This window comes from Marmota monax, unplaced genomic scaffold, assembly GCF_021218885.2.
Source record: "Marmota monax isolate L192 unplaced genomic scaffold, Marmota_monax_Labrador192_F-V1.1 WCK01_AAM20220418_F8-fsc00026, whole genome shotgun sequence".
Lineage (NCBI taxonomy): Eukaryota > Metazoa > Chordata > Mammalia > Rodentia > Sciuridae > Marmota > Marmota monax.
The window spans coordinates 8,868,068-8,887,611 of NW_026693108.1; the positions used below are offsets into that span (position 1 = coordinate 8,868,068).

General features: G+C 36.5%; 1 protein-coding gene across 4 annotated transcripts in view; it reads right to left on the minus strand.

Moving 5' to 3' along the window:
* The window catches only part of Tpp2 (tripeptidyl peptidase 2), a 67,609-nt gene that overhangs the window by 41,001 nt on the left and 7,064 nt on the right, over window positions 1–19,544 (minus strand). For all 4 annotated transcript variants that reach the window (XM_046454785.2, XM_046454784.2, XM_046454786.2 and 1 more), the window contains exons 3-8: window positions 12,580–12,675; window positions 10,453–10,557; window positions 9,010–9,134; window positions 5,136–5,299; window positions 2,451–2,605; window positions 1,725–1,801 (exon numbers count right to left, since the gene is read on the minus strand). In XM_046454785.2, coding sequence (XP_046310741.1) covers window positions 1,725–1,801; window positions 2,451–2,605; window positions 5,136–5,299; window positions 9,010–9,134; window positions 10,453–10,557; window positions 12,580–12,675 — 722 coding nt within the window. The remainder of the gene's footprint in view (window positions 1–1,724; window positions 1,802–2,450; window positions 2,606–5,135; window positions 5,300–9,009; window positions 9,135–10,452; window positions 10,558–12,579; window positions 12,676–19,544) is intronic.

Consider the following 19,544-nt stretch of genomic DNA (forward strand, 5'->3'; position numbering starts at 1 on the left):
AAATGTTGGCAGGTCTACTTTTGGTGGAATATGATATAGTGATTTTAAATGAGGTACTCATTGGATTTTAGCATAGGTAAGGAGTTATGAGACCAGTAAGTATAGGAAAAATGCTAGATGCAAAACTTTATATGGAAAAAATACATTACAAAGTACTACAATATTAGCAGTGTCTGGAGAGTAGGGCAGTAAATTGGTCCATTTCCACTCCCACTTGAAAGTATTTAGAGACAGTCTTCAAGGTATTCCTATGCATATTTTCACCAGGAATTATGTAACCCAAAAAGCTAGTATATTTAGTGGCAAAGAAAAAGTGGAAATAAGGTACAACTGGTGACTGTGACTATAAGATGTGAGAAATCTGATCAGAGATCTTTACAGACAACAAGAAAACTTTACTGGCATTTATTAAAGAGAAAGAAGTTAGCCAGGTGCAGTGGTGCATTCCCATAATCCCAGTGGCTTGGGAGGCTGAGGCAGTAGGATCACGAGTTCAAAGCCAATCTCAGCGATTTAGGAAGTCCCTAAGCAACTCAGCAAGACCCTGTCTCTAATATAAAAAAGGGCTGGGGATGTGGCTCAGCAGTTAAGTGCCTTTGGGTTCAGTCCCCGGTACCAAAAAAAAAAAAAAAAAGGGGGTGGGGGGAGAAGTTAGATCATGAAAAAGAAAATGGAGTTAATATAAAAAAGGTATAGGGTAAAGATTCACCAAAGTCCCAAGTATGAATATCTGAGCAAGGAAAGAATATTGGGGAAAGATAACTTTAAAAGAATAAATGTCCAAGAAGAGGAGAATACACTCGTAGAAAAAAAAGATACTGAGGCAAGAGGAGAAGGGACAGGATTGTGCGGAGGAAGAAACAAGAGGATGGGGTGCACACTGCAGGGCAGTCAAGTGTCCTCTCACAAGAAACACAGCAAAATAATTTCAAAACAACAAACTACAGGGTCTAACTTGGTAAAAATTCTCATTTTGAAAAGATTTCAAATATAAAGTTTTATAAACCAGATAACTGGTGTATTTTAGTGGCTTGGTGGTTGGAGACGGGGAGAGATGACTGGTAAATAAGAACTCTAAATACAGTAATTTAAATAGATACTACTGTGAAGGAAAAAAGACACAGAAACATCAGGTCAATGCCATAGCACTGGATTTGGAGCAATATGACACTGATGACACAGCAAGGGAGGAGGTGAGCAGGTTGAGGAAACACACTCTTCATGTGCAGAGAGTGCATGTGTCCAACCACCAGCGAGTTCTGCAAATTAGTTGCAGGGCCACTGAAGGGAACAGCAAGATTTTGGCAAGCTTAGGGGTTGGTCAGGCAAGGCTGAGGAAGGCTCCAGGGTGACTGTAAAACAGTAATCATAACAATGGACAGTCTGAGGGTCTAATCTGGCTGGCAAGGAAAGTAAGGATGCCATGGAGCCATCAGTGAAAAATACCAGAGGGCTTGGTAGCCTGAAAGTCTCAGGAGAACAATTATGGTGGCTGGCTACCCCAGCCACAAGGGGGTGCTCAGTATTGAGATTTCAGGTATGGTGCAGTGACTGGTAATGAATCATAGAGAAGACACAGGAATTGGGGCCTGAGGGCTAGGCCACATGGTTTTCATCTCACCACAAGGCTGCTGTTGTCCACTGTGATGTTCAATCCATATGTTTAAAATATTTCATGTATGCCAGCCGAGGTTCTACAGTAACAACTGTCAGGGAATACTCACCCAGAATTTGGCCAGTGAGTTGCTTCTCCATAGCTGTAGTTGACAAGATCACACTTATGATTTATGACTTCTATCATCTATTAAAGATTAAGAGCCTAGTTTAGGCAGCTGAACTAATTTAGTTTCTAATTTACAAAAACAGTAAGCAAATATAAAAGCACGTAATTATATAGTTTCTTGACCAATCATTCTCCAATTTATAAGTTATTTCCATACATAATAATAAATAAAAACCAATGGGCAGGAGGAGACAAAACGCTGTAGTAGTCAGTAAAAAATAAAACCAGTGTTTCTAGAATGGAATGGGATTGGAGGAGGACAGCAGCAAGCCTAGTTCTTACTAGGTTTAAAATCACTAACGTTACACGTCAAAATGAAATATGGAGTATTAAAAATTTTTAATTCCTTTTAGGCTGATGGAGCAAGCTGACTAAGATGACATTTTCTTTAAAAGTATCACAAAATTGCTTGCTGGAGAATTTACTAGAAATGGTAAGTATAAAATAGATATTTTCTTCCACAAAGGTTTTAAACCAAAAACTTTTTTCGTAATAAATTTTATTAAAAATGATTTTAAAAGTAGAAAATATTTTTGCTTTTAAAAATAACATCCTGTACACAAAATGCAGTTCAATGTATTCTTGGTAAACCAGAAGCACTTTTTAAAAACCCTAAAAATATCCAAGATTAATCATTAATCTAAATCAACAATTCATAAACACTCACAGCTCTTATGAGACCTGTGCCTGTTTCCATTGTGCTTAATCTTGTATCACCAATTTTTATTGATAGAATTTGAGCACCAGGAGCTACTCCATTCCGTTCAGGTTCTTCTGGAAAATGCCCGGCAGCTATACTAGCTACGTGTGTGCCATGAGCTCCTAGAAGCAATAAGGAAGGAAATGACAAAATATTTTCCCATATGAGAATTTTAACCATTCATTTCAATCTACATATTATTAGTCACTTCAGTCACTATATATTGGTTATATACTCTTAAGACATTTGAAAAAGTGTTTCACCAAAGAGGATATCCAAATGGCAAATAAGAAGGAAAAATGTTCAAATTCATTAGTTATCTGGAAACCGCAAATTAAAGCCACAATGAGATGCCTCTATGTAATTTTTCAGGATGGCTAAATTTCTGAGGGCTGACAGCAGAAGTGTGGGCTGGGTGGAAGTGCAAGCTGAGCAGGCACCTTCCTGCCCCTATCTACACACCTGACAGAAATGCACACACATGTACAACAAGACATTCACAAAGCATTCATGGCAGCAATATTTGTATAATTCAAAAACCAAAACAACTTTCAGGTTCATTAATAGTAAATGGACATATGGTATCATCAATTCACAGAACTGACAATTAACTGCAATAAATATGAACTTCTATGTACTGAGATGAAGCTCACAAAATAAGGATGAACGAAAATTCCATACAAAAGGATTTATATTGTTTATATAAATAGAAAAAGGTTGAACTATAGGAAATTGCCATTATTTTATCATGTCTAACTTACAAAAGACAACATCATATGGCCCAAAGTAATGTGGCAATAGAAATGACGACAGTAGTTAAATTTGGGGTAGGGGTAAGGACACCGAGTAGCAAGATACAAGATGGGGGCTTTTACAATATTTTATTTTTGACGTGGGTGGTAGTTACACAGGATCATCTACTTTGTGATAATTCAAGGAGTATATAATTTGTGATTTGTATGCTTTCCTGTACATGTTACATATCAATAAAGTAAAACAAAAACCTAAGTGAGAAGTTTCTTAGGAGACATGAAGAAAAACATGCCACTACTGTCAGGAAACCAACATAAGTACAATGATAACAGCAGGTGGCCCTGGGCCTATTTATATTAGGGACAGATGAGAGGTGGAGCTCCAGAAGCGATGAACAAGACCCTTCAAGGTGGGTTGGCCACCATGCTGAGACGACTTTGTTCTAACCAACTGCTGTCACATCCCGCAAGAAAATGTGCACCCAATGCTGCCAATTCTACTTCCTTACTTTTTTCCTAACCTTGCTGCCTGCACACAATAGTCACAGTAGTTATAGTAAAGAAGAATGACCATGCCACAAACTGAAGAGGATGGGGAGCACCTGGAGGTCTGCTGAGGTAGTCCCAGAGGAAAACAGTTTGGGAGCTTTTAAAGTTCAACATATATTTAGCACATCCAGCCAGTTCTCCTTGAGATGGGTCCAAAATAAACAAAACCCTATTTCCACACAGAAGCTTACACACAAATGTTGAAACAACCTCAATGTCCATCAATAAGTGAATGAATAAACAGTGAGGTACATTCACATGATAAAATATGATTCAGCAAAATGAGGAGCACACTACAATCACAGCAGTGACCAACCTCAAAATCACTATGCTGAGTGAAAGAGGCAGGCACAAAAATCATATTTCTTATTCCACTTATTTAAAATTTTGGAAAATACAAAGTAATCTAGAGTGACAGAAAGCAGATCAGTGGCTCTGGGGATGTGGGCAGAGACTGGATCACAAAGGAAGACAGCTGGCTGCTGGAGGCAATAGTATCTTGGTGGTAGCTTATCAGGTGTACATATATCAAAACTTATCAAATTATAGATGCATGTGCAGTTTACTGTACTTCAGCTATACCTCAATGGACCTGGGGGTGAAAGAGCTAGTCACCTTCCTTCATTCTCTTTTCTCCCTCCCCCAAAGTAATCATTTTGAAGCTAGTGTGCATAATCTTTGCATGTTTTTATACTTTCACCAAAGAAATACACATATACATAAACATTGCATAGTACTTATTTGGTATGTTTTTAAATTTTACTAAGTGTTTTATTATCAATATAGTTTTTCATTAAAACTAATTTGATTGCTATGTAATATTCCATAATATGAATAACATAATTTTTAAAAACCTACTGTTTTTATCCCTCGAGGTAAGAGCAGAAAGTTTTATATAAAGGATAGAACACAGAAGGGGGGAGGGGGGGGAAGGAGGGGGGGACACCAAAAAAAGGGGCAAAATCCTACTTTTTGTTAATGGATATTTAGGTGGGTTCCAACCATTTTGAAATTACACAGAAAGCTGTGGTGAGGATCACTCTAAATGATTCTCCATATTCATGAGTGAATTTTTCAAAGGTGAATATATTTGGAAATGACATTACTATTTATAAGAATCATGCTGATGAATTTTGTGACATGGGTCATATGCTTACAGTCTCAGAATGGATAGTACATGGTTATGACTTTAAAAAACAACACAAATCAAACCACAGCTATGATTCTAGACCTAATCCTTTAGTGGTAATCTCTAGATTAAATTCTCTAGAAAGTTGCTTTGAGCTACAGAAATTTATTGTCTTGCTACTCCATTAATTTATCTCTCATTAGTAAATCTGAAACAGAATACCTCCACTGGTCACAATGGAGAGCAGGTTTCCATCATCATAAATATTAACAGAGTAATTCAGCATCTCAGCTGTGCCAAAAGAACCATATTCTTGGGCTTCTTTGTAGTTTCTCAATACAGTAGATTTGCTCAAGTCCCCATCTTCATTTGAATCAATGCAGGCTCTGTTAATTGAAAGAAAAAGCAGGTTTCAAAATACATCATTTTCTCACCTTTCTAAAGAAGATCACACACTACAGTGTCCTCTGTTTTCTTCTTACTACCTTCCTACTCCCACCATCACAAACACAGCAATCCTTTGCTTCACAGAGGCAGCAGGAAGGGTCAGGTCAAAGAGTGCCCAGGATGCTTAAGCCTAGGCACAAAGGCCTCAGAATGCTGTCTGTTACAGACACCAGGCAGAAATCCATCGGGCCACCAAAGAAATAAGAAATGAGAACTAGAGCTCGGGCTGGAGCTTTAAGATAGGATGGTGCAGATACAGGGCCTACGTAGGCCTTAATTCCTGCTGCTTCTGTTAGTATTTAGTCTGTGAGCTGGATAGCTCATGCAGGATCCTTGAAGCTAGATGAACTATACTGAGTGCAGTCTCATTCAGACTTTGGGCAAACTTTTTTTTTTTTTTTTTTTTTAATTATAAAGAGCATTTTCTACATAATTTTACTCTACTTGTTCTTTCCTCGTTTTGTTAGCTATTTAAACATACATGTACACACACATGTATATGTATGAAGCATCAAACAAAAATAAACAAGTGAAAGGATGATCAGTAGAGTAGAGAAAGGAGAATGGGGGAGGGAAGGAGGAGGAGAATGGGGGGTGTCACCCAGGACTGAAATGGAATAAATCAAATTCCATGCATGTATGATTTTGTCAAATGAACCCAACTAGTATGTGTAACTATAATGTTCTAATAAAACTACATACATATTTCAAATACTCTGGAAGACAATCTGATTAAAATTACATATATTAATTATTAGAAAAGTCATAAATGATACACAACATTTAACTATCAAGATTATGTTTTTGGTTCTTAGACCTTAGGACATGTTTGTTTACATAAGAACTGTGTTTTTTCAAGTTAAGCAAGTCTCAGTCAAAATTGCTAAAGTGAATATTGAAAGCCCTCTAGTTTTGCACATGGATCATTTACCACAAATATCGAAGCACATGCATCATTAACAAACTAAGTATTTAGGAGGAAGGATCCTTCAAAATTTGTTTTTACACATATACCAACAGTGATATCCCAAAATGATCTACAACATTTCAAAAGAACTGAACACCTATGAGGAAAACGAAGCAAAAAGAAAACAAGCAGCACATCAAACAGAATCAGGATTGAGGTGAACATTTAAAATGTATATCACCAAATCATCTATGTTAGAAAGTGCAAAACATCTGTCTCCAAAATGTATGTAATTGGCCAGCATCCCTCCAGGAAGGCATCTAATAAGTGCTCCCATCTTTCCCTCTCAGTCTTCTGATCACCACAGTCTATCTCCCGAATGTGTCCATTTCTCTATTTCCACTATTTCTTCCTTACCTATGCTGCCTGATGAGTTGATGGTCTATCTGTAGCTACAGTGATTTCTTCAAGTCTGATCATCTGATTCCTGCTTTAAACCATTCTACATCTTCCAATGGCTCTCATCATAATGTTGAAACTCCACAAAGGCCTCACTATCAAACCTCTACTTACCTCCCTATGTCCTCTTCCCACTACTCACTCCGTGGCCATACCAAGTTTCTACACTTCCTCCAGTGACCTCTATTCTTTTCTTCCACCTTCAAAGCTCTTTTCTTTTTTTTTTTTTTTTTAAGTTTCATTCTTTTCTTTTTTTTTTTAAATTTATTTTTTTATTGGTTGTTCAAAACATTATAAAGCTCTTGACATATCATATTTCATACATTAGATTCAAGTTGGTTATGAACTCCCAATTTTACCCCAAATACAGATTGCAGAATCACATCGGTTACACATCCACATTTTTACATAATGCCCTATTAGTAACTGTTGTATTCTGCTACCTTTCCTATCCTCTACCATCCCCCCTCCCTCCCCTCCCATCTTCTCTCTCTACCCCATCCACTGTAATTCATCTCTCTCCTTGTTTATTTTCCCATTCCCCTCACAACCTCTTATATGTAATTTTGTGTAACAATGAGGGTCTCCCTCCATTACCATGCAATTTCCCTTTTCTCTCCCTTTCCCTCCCACCTCATGTATCTGTTTAATGTTAATCTTTTCTTCCTGCTCTTCCTCCCTGCTCTGTTCTTAGTTGCTCTCATTATATCAAAGAAGACATTTGGTATTTGTTTTTTTAGGGATTGGCTAGCTTCACTAAGCATAATCTGCTCTAGTGCCATCCATTTCCCTGCAAATTCTATGATTTTGTCATTTTTTTAGTGCTGCGTAATACTCCATGGTGTATAAATGCCACATTTTTTTTATCCATTCATCTACTTAATTAATTGTGCTGATAATTCATGTTTCAACTTAAGATGTTCCTTCTGGGAAATTCTTGATGCTTCTTAGTTTGATTCCATGTTTAAAACACATGCTTCCACAGAGTCTAAAATTCATGGAATAGCTTCTATACTACAAAGAAGGCACTCAATAAACACTTGACAAATAATGAAAGAATTAATGAGTCAACAACATCCCACAGCAAATGCAATGACACTTTCTAGGTCAGCTTCTTATAATGAGCATCAGCGTAGAGTGACTCAACAATACAAGTATCTGCCTAAGTAACTCCATAGAGCACAAATATGAGTGTTGCAAGAGTACAACTTTATGAAGGTCTGGTTGGCTGAATTCAAGGAGCTGCTATTGGAATCCAGAGAAAAGGAACATGGAATGAGGTTCACAGAGCATATGAGTGAGAGTGAGGAGAGGCTGAGATTAAATATATTATTACTTGACATTTTCCACACATTTCTTTGTCAATTATGGAAAGAATCCAGTTTTCATCAAGAATTACAAAGGAAATGTGACATAATGAGGTCAAACACCACCCAAAAGAAACTGATTAATAACCCTTTCTTTATGCAATTCTCTGTAAACAGTTTCTCTCCACCTGTTTTGCTCCATTTTGAATGAAATCAAGTTTGACACTACACATTCTGACAAATGCTCAAAGAAAAGAGTATCATTATTAGGTTACCTGCTAAGTGCAGAGATAGGGGTTCATAATTAGAAGTGGGTAGGAAGGGGCAGACTTGACATTCTTAACAAAAACAAAACAAAGTACTTAAAGAATAGGTCACTTTACCTCCCCTCAGAAACAGGTGACATTTCTGAAATGAGAAATGAGAACATTTACAGATAGTAGCTAAATTGTAAATTCATGCTAGGTACTGTGAGATCTTCAAGAGTCTCCTCAAAAAAGTCTGAAATCAAAGTACTACAGGATATACTATATCATATTTTAAAAAAAAAGAAGGTTAAATTGTTTCTGGTAGCACCAGAAAGCTATTTTTTCACTGATTATAATAAAATTTTCTAAAATATTCCTCTGGGATTTTAGATTTTTATCAGTTCCATTGTCTGACTAAATATCATTTCCAACACAAATATTCTAAGTATCAGGCATAGTTGTTAGCCAATGGCTACAAGTGAATCATTTTATCAGACTGCTGGAAGAATAAGGGAACTTTCTGGAAATACACTGGTGCCCTGGGCTCTACTACTATTTAAGAGTTCAAAAGGTTTGTCCAAAACTAAAGCTGATTTGGGTCTCAAATAGATTCACTGAGTGATAATGTCACATAAACCAAAACTTTGTATAGCTCTAAGAGTTTAATGTTCTTCAGAAAGAGAGAGAGACCCTTTCAAGTGAAGATCTATACAATACAAAAAACTCACCTCCAAGCTTCACCATCATGCCATACCAGGCAGTCATACACAGGGCCAGGATCACTATATTTTTTCTCAAAAGAATTTAGCAATTCCACTTGACTTTGAAGCTCTTCCTTGATTAGTTTGTTCACCTAATTAATTAAAAAATCAATTAATATTTAGTATACTTTGTGCTTCTGAAAGTTACATCAACATATGACCAAAGACACAGTGTTAACCAATAGTAAAATCATTTTTCTCTGGAAAACTGTAGTTCAATTACATGTTAAATGTATATAAAAGAAAAAATTTGTATAAATTTGTATATAGGTATATAGGACATTAGTTCCCTTTTTGTTAAACTGGGGATTGAACCCAGGGGCATTTTAACACTGAGCTACAGCCTCAGTACTTTATTTTCTACTTGAGACAGGGTCTCACTAAGTTGCTCAGACCATCACTAAATTATCGAGGGGAGCCTTGAACTTATGATCCTCCTGCCTTAGTCTCCTGAGTGGCTGGGATTATAGGTGTCATTGCCATGCCCAACCTTAGGCCATTAGTTCTGAACCCTAACTGTCCTTTAATTAGTGGTTCTAGGAAGCTTTAATAACGCCTATCTCCCTCACAAGGCTTGAATTAAATTTTCTATAACACAAGTACAGTCAGTTTTAAAAGCTCTTCGTGTGATTCTAACAGCCATCAGAGCTGGGAACCATTTTTGGTTAAGAAAAGTACATGCATGTATTAAAAGAATAATTCAGAAGGATAAACACCAAACTGTGGTGATCATGCCTGTGAAGTGAGATTATGAAGGCTTTTCATTGATTACACTGATTCAAAAACACTTAATGGGCAAGACATAGAACAATGATTATTCTCATATACTTATTATGGGAATATAAACTGCTACAATCACTTTATGATCTACCAAAAGGCATATACAACAATGTTTAGAATAGCATTATTCTTAATAATAAAAAACAAAGCAAGAAACAATATGAAAAATGGACAAACTGTGGTTCATTCTTGGAAGAAAACATCTGGAGTAATGAAAAAGAACTGCAGCACCCAGAGCCTGGATGCACATCACACCATTATGCAAAGGATGTGCACAGAAGACCACATGCTGCCAGCTTCCACCTCACCAAAACTACCCTGTGGTACCACCAGTCAGGGAACAGCTGGCTCTGGGGAGAGGGGTGGATTTCCTGGTGCAGCTTATAGGAGAGAATCCAAAAGACACACTTAGCACTTACTTTCTTTTACCTACATATATTATGTGTTAAGTTTTGAAACACTGATACATATGTAAATTGACTTCAGCTTCAACAATTATGGAAAAATATAAAATTAACCCGAGGAGAACATTATGAAAAAGGAAAATCTGCGAGAGCATTCTACTTATTCCCCAAGCACCCAGTTATATGGTTGTGTGGCAACATCTAGATACAAGTGAGTAGCACCAACTTGGGAAGAGCCGTTGTTGGCAACATCAAATTCTTCCTGTTTTCTACAGGCTTCTGCAAGGGCCACTCTGTGAACAGGATCCCAGATTTTTTCCTTCCGTTCCTTCTGCAATGACAAAAAAGTGACCTTACGATTCAACTGACAAATACTCAGTTAAACCTCAAGATAGTTTATATACATGGACTTTGATGTCAGCAGATATGATGCTCGACCATTCTCATGTGAGGGTTTAAAAAAATCACTTCTAAGGAAGTTGATGAAGTAACAGATCAATTATTAATAAGTGGTTAGTTAATTCACTGCAGTCAGAATTTAAGAGAACAAGTTTACCGAGACACGTATTTTTAATATTCATACACTCCAATTTAAATCCTCACCTTCTCTAACAATACCTAATACCATGTTCATAACCTGAATTTTCATCTAAAATAGGAAAACATCGTATCCTGGGCCCACACAAAATTGGGGAATGCAGTGAAGCAAGAGCAAGCAGAGGACCAGAGGAAGGCTGTAACTGTGTTTCAGACATGTGTTCCTCCTCAATTTCCTTCCTCTCTAGGTTTTTCTCATCTGCTTTGACAGGATATGGTTCTGTGTTATTGAAACTGGCCTTAAATTTCCAGTTTCTTTAACCCACAGTGTCTCCTGACAGAAGTCTGCTAGTTTATGAAACCTTTCGAGAAAAATAGGCAATTCAGCTAAGCTAAAGGAAAGGTCCACTTCAACTTAACCTCTCCATTTGTATGACAATTTGTACCTATGCAACACAATTAATTTTAATACACTGCACACAACTGCCATAGTGTCTGTGTACTTCAGCTTGAAACTTTAAAATAGTACTCAGTCAGAGTTACATGTATGAGAGTAACTTCTGGTTCATGGACCCCAGGGGAAGCAAACAACACTGTGATCAGATCATGGGGCCACAAATCTTATCCATCAAGATCAGTTTCAAGAACTCTATCTTTAAAAAAAAAAAAAAAAAAAAAATAAAAAATATATATATATATATATATATATATATATATTTTAGTTGTACACAATATCTTTATTTTGTTTATTTATTTTTATGTGGTGCTGAGGATCGAACCCAGGGCCTTGCACATGCTAGGCAAGCATTCTACCACTGAGCCACAACCCCAGCCCAAGAACTCTATCTTTTTTACCATTGAAACATTGGATGTGTATCAGTACTAGTGTCACAGAAGACTTCTAAAGTGGTACTGACCAATTCAGTATCCATTAGCCACATGTTGCTATTTAAACTTAAAACATTACATAAAATTACAGTTCCAATTCCATAGTCCCACTAGCCACATTCAAATTCTCAGTAGGCTTGGTGGCTAGTGGCTCCCCTAATGGACACAGCAGATAACCAACACTTCAAACACTCTCATCATTACAAAAAGTTCTATGGAATAGCACTATTTTAAAGCAGGCTCCTTACCACTCTTACTTATGACTCTTCTACCTCTAATGACCGAGTTAGTTGTGTTTTTTACATTGCTATTTCAGTAGTGTTAGGTCGACTGATTCTTTATACTGAATACTAATAAACTAGGAACAAAAAGGTCAGCCAAGGGCTGGGGTTGTATGTGGTACCTCTACCACATGCAAGGCACTGGGTTACATCCTTAGCACCACATAAAAATAAATAAATAAAATAAAAAATAAATGTATGTAAAAAAGAAAAAAGAAGTTCAGTCAAACAGCAAGAAAAAAATGAGCAAATTATAAAAACTACAGGAACAAGAATAAATAAGGAGGCCTGGACTTTAAATGAGTTGTCTTTAACCTTTATCAAGTTAAAATCCTTTCAAAAATTCAATGAAAGCTCTATGCCATCTCCCAGAAAAACACGAATAAAGTATGAGTGTAATTTCAGTGTGTACAGATTCCCCAACCTTATCCATGCATTCAGAATTAAAAACCATGCCTTTAAATGGATAACATTCCAATGAACAGAATTGATTTTAAACAGTCATTTTTTAAAAAGCTTCCAAACACCTGAAATAATTAAGAGTTAAGGAGATTTTATGACAATTTTATTTTCCCCCAAGAGGAATAAATTCTGAAAAAGGAAATATCGGAAAAAGGAAATATCACTGATACTAAGTTGTACATTACCTGTATCCTTTCCTTGAGAGCCTTTGGATAGAAGTCATAGCCATTTTTAATGCCAATATGATATTTGCCTGAAGGATTTGTCCAGCTTGCAGGAATCTATAGAAAAAAGAAAATTGTTCCTTCAGTCAATGCCTCCCAATGCCAATGATTCACCACTAGGGAGAATATTTTACATCAACTCCAATAGCTCATGTTGAATTAGCAGGCCCATGTATTCGAGGACTACTTTCAATATTCTAAGTAGTCACTTAATATCGCTGACTTTTTTTTCATCTGTAAATAAGATGATTTAACTACACTTCCAAAGTGCTTCCAAAATATACTGTTTCATTAAACCACAAAGATTATTATTAGTTCTTTTTCCTTTTCTTTTTTTTTTTTTTTTTTGTGTGTGTGTGTGTGCAGATACTGTAGATTGAACTTAGGGCTTCAGACATGTGGGCAAATGCTCTTCATCTAGTCCTATTTATTTTGAGACAGGGTCTCACTAAGTTGCTCAGGGTTGGCCTTAGCAACTGTGATCAGCTCCTGCCTTAGCCTCCCCAAGTAGCTGAGATTACAGGGATAGGCCATATTTTTTCTTTTTAGTTATAGATGAACACACAGTATCTTTATTTATTTCTGTGTGGTGTTGAGGATTGAACCCAGTGCCTAACACACACAAAGCAGGCGCTTTACCACTGAGCTACGGCCTCAGCCCCATGATTAGTTCTTAAACATAGCCGACACTTCATCTCCTCCTTCGATAGGCTAGTGCCCCAGATAATGGAGAGGGGAAGCAATTTAACAACCTTTTCTACACTTAAAATTCCTTTTAAGAAAAAGAACCTCACTCTCCTCTACAACACCACAGGGATAATGCAAAGATACTGAACAAGAGCTCTTCGAGTCCTTATGAAAAATGCTCTATCAAACCATGTTAATTACATATAAAATCTTTCCAACTATCTCACAGTATTTAAAAATAACACTTGAAGCTTTAATTAATAGAATGATATAAATAGTATGCCCAGTTTCCAAATGGAGCAAGCAAAGCAACAAAGAGAAATTAAATTACCCACCCAAATAACAGAAGTGTCAAAAACTGGAACCTAGTTCCGTTGTAGAGACCAAAAAATTTAGTACAAAGGACATAGGATTTAAAATCAGATCAATATGGCTGTGAATCTAAACTTTACCAATAACAAGGGACAACTGCAAGACTATTTCTTCTTCTGGACAAGGAAGAAATCAATCCCTATTTTAGTATTCTTAAGAATAACAAAGTGCACTAAGCATCAACCCATCTGAAATGTCAACATGTGGGTATGTATTCATGCTCTCTGTAGCACAGGACTCCAACTATCAAGCATTGAAGTGTGCAGATTATAAGATGAGCCATCAACCCCTTGGAATTGGCCGACTCATCAATCCTCACTTGTGCATTTTCTTCACCCAAGTCCCTCACTCAAGTATCTTCTGGGCAGAAAACTTTTGGGTGAACTTTTCCCACAACTAAATACAGGAAAACATCATTAAAGGCCTATGTGTCATTAACGATTTCTCAATCAACTAGTTATCTAGATAATGTAAAAGTTCAAATATGCTGGCTATAAACTAGTACTTATTATTCAAAACTTATCAATTTTCTTTTGATAATAGGGATTCCTAACTTTACTATTCTTGCAACAGCCCATGGAATTACAAAAACAATAATAAAATGTGACGACAGCATAGTTAATCATAACAGAACCACAAGCAGCCACTACACCACTATAGGGGCGTCATGACCCTCGGCTAATGTCAGCTTCTTTCTAGGAAAAGACTACTAAAAGCTGTGAAATGCTCAAGGAGTAAACAGAAATTGCTAATAAAAACACTGAAAAATAAAAAGGTATTAAAACATGTTTAATCAGAATTATCTAAAAGATGTAATACAATCAAAATAATCCAATAAAATAATTTATATTTAATTCTCAAATATACCAAAATCTGTAGGATCCATGGAATCAGATCACAACTATATATTTTCCTTAGTGAAGGCAGATTAGATAGTTATAAAAATTACACATGAAAAAAATCAGAGAATAAGGTATAATTATGGTTATGCTATTTAATCATAACTAAGGTAGAGTAAAGCTAACTTTAGCCTATGAGACAATTATGCAATACATTATTTTACACATTTGAGTATTGTATATAATTGAAGTTATTTTTGGTCTCTAAGAATCAAACTTTGCATTTTGACTGTTTTAAGCTGATCTTTAAAATGGTTCAAATTCCACAACCATCACAGTGCAATAAGGCTGATTTTCATGTGACATATATAAAAATCTCATTATTCTCTCAAAGAGAGAGGGCCTAACAAAGAGAACATTTTTCTTAATGAATCAAGTGTCATTATGAGTGTTGCCATACTATTAGTAAGATCCAACATCCTTTTAGTTTTGTTGTTGTTGTTGTTATTGTTTGTTTGTATTTGCTTTTTGCCTCAAAACTACTTTGGCCTCATGGCACATGCCAGTGTACATACACCAGTTCCTTGGCTGCTGCTGCATTTAAACACTGTACTATTTCTGGCCACATCATTTAGTACACCTGGATTTATCTTTAAATTTTTAAAAAATATATAAGTCTAAATCTTAAACCAAAAAGAGAACAGAAAACGAGGATTCAGAAGGTCAACAACACATTTTGAAGTTTGCACAGTAAAAAGGAGGAACTGAAACTCAGTGGGGGAAATCATGGAATATATGATTTAGGAATACTGGGTCTATGGAAAAAAGGAAATTGGACTTCTATTTCAAACTAAGCATAAAATCAATTCCAGTTGAATTCCAGAATAAATGAGAGAAAAACTGAAACTTTTTAGAAATATAAAAGAATATCTTCATGATCATGGGGTCAAGAACTCAGAGAGATTAATAAAACCTTAATCAGCTAGGTGCAGTGGTGTACACCTGTAATCCCAGCTACTCAGAAGACTAAGGCAGGAGGATGGCAAATTTGAGGCCAGTCTCAGTAACTTAGCAAGACCTGTCTCAAAGTAAGTGCCAGGATTGTAACTCAGTGGTAGAGCACCTGCCTAGTTAGCATCATGAGGCGGCCCTAGGTTCAATCCTCAGCACCTCAAACATATATACACCCTAATCAAAAGGTCAAAGATATTCAATTACATTTAAAAACTTCTAGGCATCAAGATTCATTATGTGGAAAGTAAAAAACATGTACAGAACGGGAGAAGACCCCTGCAACACAGGTGAGTGAAGGGCAGGTGAGCCCACAAAGTCAGTAAGAAAGCAACAGACAACTCAGCAAAATAAACAAAGAAGCAAAAGACCCTTAATAAGTACTCCACAGAGAAAAAAAATCAAAATTCCAAACACATGAAAAGGCACTCAATTTCATTAGTGAACAGAGAAGTGCAAATTAAGACCACAATATGATATACCTAGATTCCCAACACATTTTCAAAAATTGAAGTCTGATTATACCAAGTTTTAGAAAGGCAGTAGAAATACTTGGAAGAACTGTTTGGCATGACCCATTAGAGCTGGATCTCCATGAGTCAGCAATTTCACTTCTAGGCATGCACCTGAGATAGGTACAAGAATTGCTAATGAGGGCTGGGGCTGTAGCTTGTGGCAGAGTGCTTGCCTAGCACATGTGAGGTACTGGGTTCAATCTTTAGCAGTGCATAAAAATAAACAGATAAAATAAAGGCATTCTGTTCATCTATAACAACAACAACATGTTAAGGACAGTCCCAAACTGTAAATAACAACCATTCACCACAGCAGAATGGCTAGAATGTGCTATATATAAACCATGGCATACTACACAGCTTGGCTACTAAACAAATTACTGTGACATGCAACAACATAGAGAAATCTCATGAATCTTAAAGAATATCAAATTTTGCAAAACACCACCAAGGGAAGAAGATGTAAAATATTACAGAAATGAGGATATTCATGTGAAGCTCAAAAACAGATAAACTAAACAATGTAGGTATTCACACACCCATAGTAAAATTACAAAGGAAAGCAAAGAAGTAATTATCACAAAAACTGAAATGGTTGTGATATGGGAGAAGGCAGGAATTTTATGAGATATGGCAATATTCGTTGTCTTGACCTGTATGCTGGATATAACATGTTTGCTTTAATCACTCATAAAACCGTACTTATGCATTTCACACACTTTATGGATGCACATTTTACAATAAAGGCTTAAGATTCCATTCACTTTTTGCTTCTACCTGCTCATGGGAGGATCATCAGCCCTAAGTAATAGACCACTAGCTTCTCACTAGTAAAAACGATATGAATATCGTTTTTAGAGAAAGAGACTACTGAAATGTTCAAAGCACTAAGTGGTCATTCATCTTAAACTGGGAGAGGACTATATGGGCTATTTGGAAGAGAAATAGAATACAGACATTTATTTTAAAACATGACTAAGTCAAAGAAACTCAAAGGTCATACTGTAGTGTTGCTTTCTGAAAATTGTGTACTAAAGAACTGGAGAGAGCTAACTAGCCAGAGTACCAGTGCCTAATAACTGCTTTCTTTGCTGACTACTGCAAAACATCTAACACCTGTGTGTGGGTACATTTTCTGTGTGAATGGAGAATGAAGCTGGAACCAGGAAGACAAGCATAACGTTTGTGTAAAGAGCAATTTGGTCTCCCACTGCCTCACTCCACATCCTTTCCAAACTTCACCAATCAATTAACTCTTCCTATGTGAGCCAGAAAGAAGTTGGGACATACAAAGCAAAGGAGAGAGAAGAAACACTGGAAATAGTCTACATGTGGTACACTCAGGCCATTATGCATGGCAGAGAGTTACCAAATACTAAAGCCAATCCCAAAAAACCAAAGGCCAAATGTTCTCTCTGATATGTGTATGCTAATCCACAACAAAGGAGGGTGAGGAGAGGAAGAATAGAAAGAAGTCCATTGGATTAGACAAAAGGAAACAAGGAAAGGGAGGGGGAGGGGAATAGGAAGGACAGTAGAATTAACTGGACATAATTTTTCTAGCCTTGTATATTTGAATATACAAGCAGGGTAAATCTGCATCATGTACAACCACAAGAATAGGATCCTAATTAGAATAAATTATACTCCATGTTTGTATAACATACATTCTAGGGACGTGTGAAACTAAAAAGAATAAAAAACAAAACAAAAAACAACAAAAAAAGCTTATTTGTCCCTCTTCCTACTCAACTTCAGGCCAAACAGGTAACTAGTACGGGGGGTACACTAATATTTTGAGGTCCTCAAAAACAGCATCATTATCTTACAATGAAACTCACCACCAAAAGACTCTACACAAGCAAGAGAGCTTCCACACCTTGTGAAGGCCTCCTAAAGAAGAGACAGTCAGGAATGAATAGACACCCAAGGGAAATATCCAAAGAACAAAGGAGAAAAGGAAGGTGAGGTGGTGCAGAAGGAGGAAGAGATGGCAGAGGTGAACAAGGAAGAAAGGAAAGGAGGAGGGGTTAGAAGCAGAGGAGGAAGCTAAGAAAAGAAAATGGGAAAAAGAGGAAGGTAAGTAGAAAGAGGAAGAAAAGATATCAAAATAATCAAAAATAAACCAGCAAAAAGAAGATCAGTAGGGAAGAGAGGAGATATAGGGGAAGGGAGGCAGGAGAGAAGGGGAGGAATGGGGATTGGAATCAAATTCCATGAATGTATGATTTTTTTCCAAATGGACCCAGCTACTATGTATAACTATAATACTAATACTCTAGAAATTTTTTTTTGTAGGAGGAGGAGAAAAGAAACAAGTTGAAAAAAATTATATTGTCAAAGATAAAAAGTTACAAACATGATACAAAAACATGCCTAACATGCCTGAAAGAATATGAAGGGACTTCAGAGTTAGAAGATAATGTTCAGAAAATTTTGGAACTCTCTCACAAAGAGAAAAAGAAAAAAGCAATAGGGGCTGGAGATGTGGCTCAAGCAGTAGCGCACTCGCCTGGCATGCGTGCGGCCCGGGTTCGATCCTCAGCACCACATACAAACAAAGATGTTGTGTCCGCAGAGAACTAAAAATAAATATTAAATCTCTCTCTCTGGAAAAAAAAAAAGGCAATAAAGAGAGAACAACACAAAATTAGAGGACCCATTCAAGTGGTCCAATGTCCATATCCTAGGTCCTACTTAATAGGAATTTCAGAAATAAGAATGCAATAATGCAATAATTGCTTGGAAATAAAAGGCCTGAGAGTTAAGTCTTTTTCCTCTGCATGTTAATTTTACAGATAAAGTCTAAAATTAGAAAAAAATATTAAAAAATATGAAAGTATTTGCATGTTATCTTAAACACTGAAGAGAATATACTGTATTGAAAATTAAGCCTGGTGGGAGATGGAATTTATTAGAAACCTTGTAGACACTTGTCTTTTTTTTTTTTTCTAGGTACTGGGATTGAACTGGGGGGGTGGGGACGGATTTGACCACTGAGCCACATCCCCAGCCCTATTTTGTATTTTATTTAGAGACAAGGTCTCACTGAGTTGATTAGCACCTCACTTTTGTGGAGACTGGCTGCGAACTTGTGATCCTCCTGCCTTAGCCTCTTGAGCATAGGATTACAGGTGTGTACATCACCACGCCCGGTGATATTTGTCTTTTTATACTATGCAGACACTGAACACAGTTAAAATTTTAAACCACCTTATACTGATGGGCTGAGAATACATAGCAGTAGAGCTAAAGAAAATATGTCATCAAGTTGAGGGAAAAAACAAAACATCAGGCATCAATCTTAATTGAATTAATCTTATTTAATATGGTTTTATAAGTACAAACAACTCTAGCTTTGAGTGCTAGTAACATCAGTTCAGGTGGCTTATTTAAAGCATGTGTTACTATATTTATTTAAGATTCTAAATCTGTAAGTCTTATTAATATTTTAGAGTAACATATTTCACTCCAAACTAATTCTACTTCTTGGTTTGAAAAC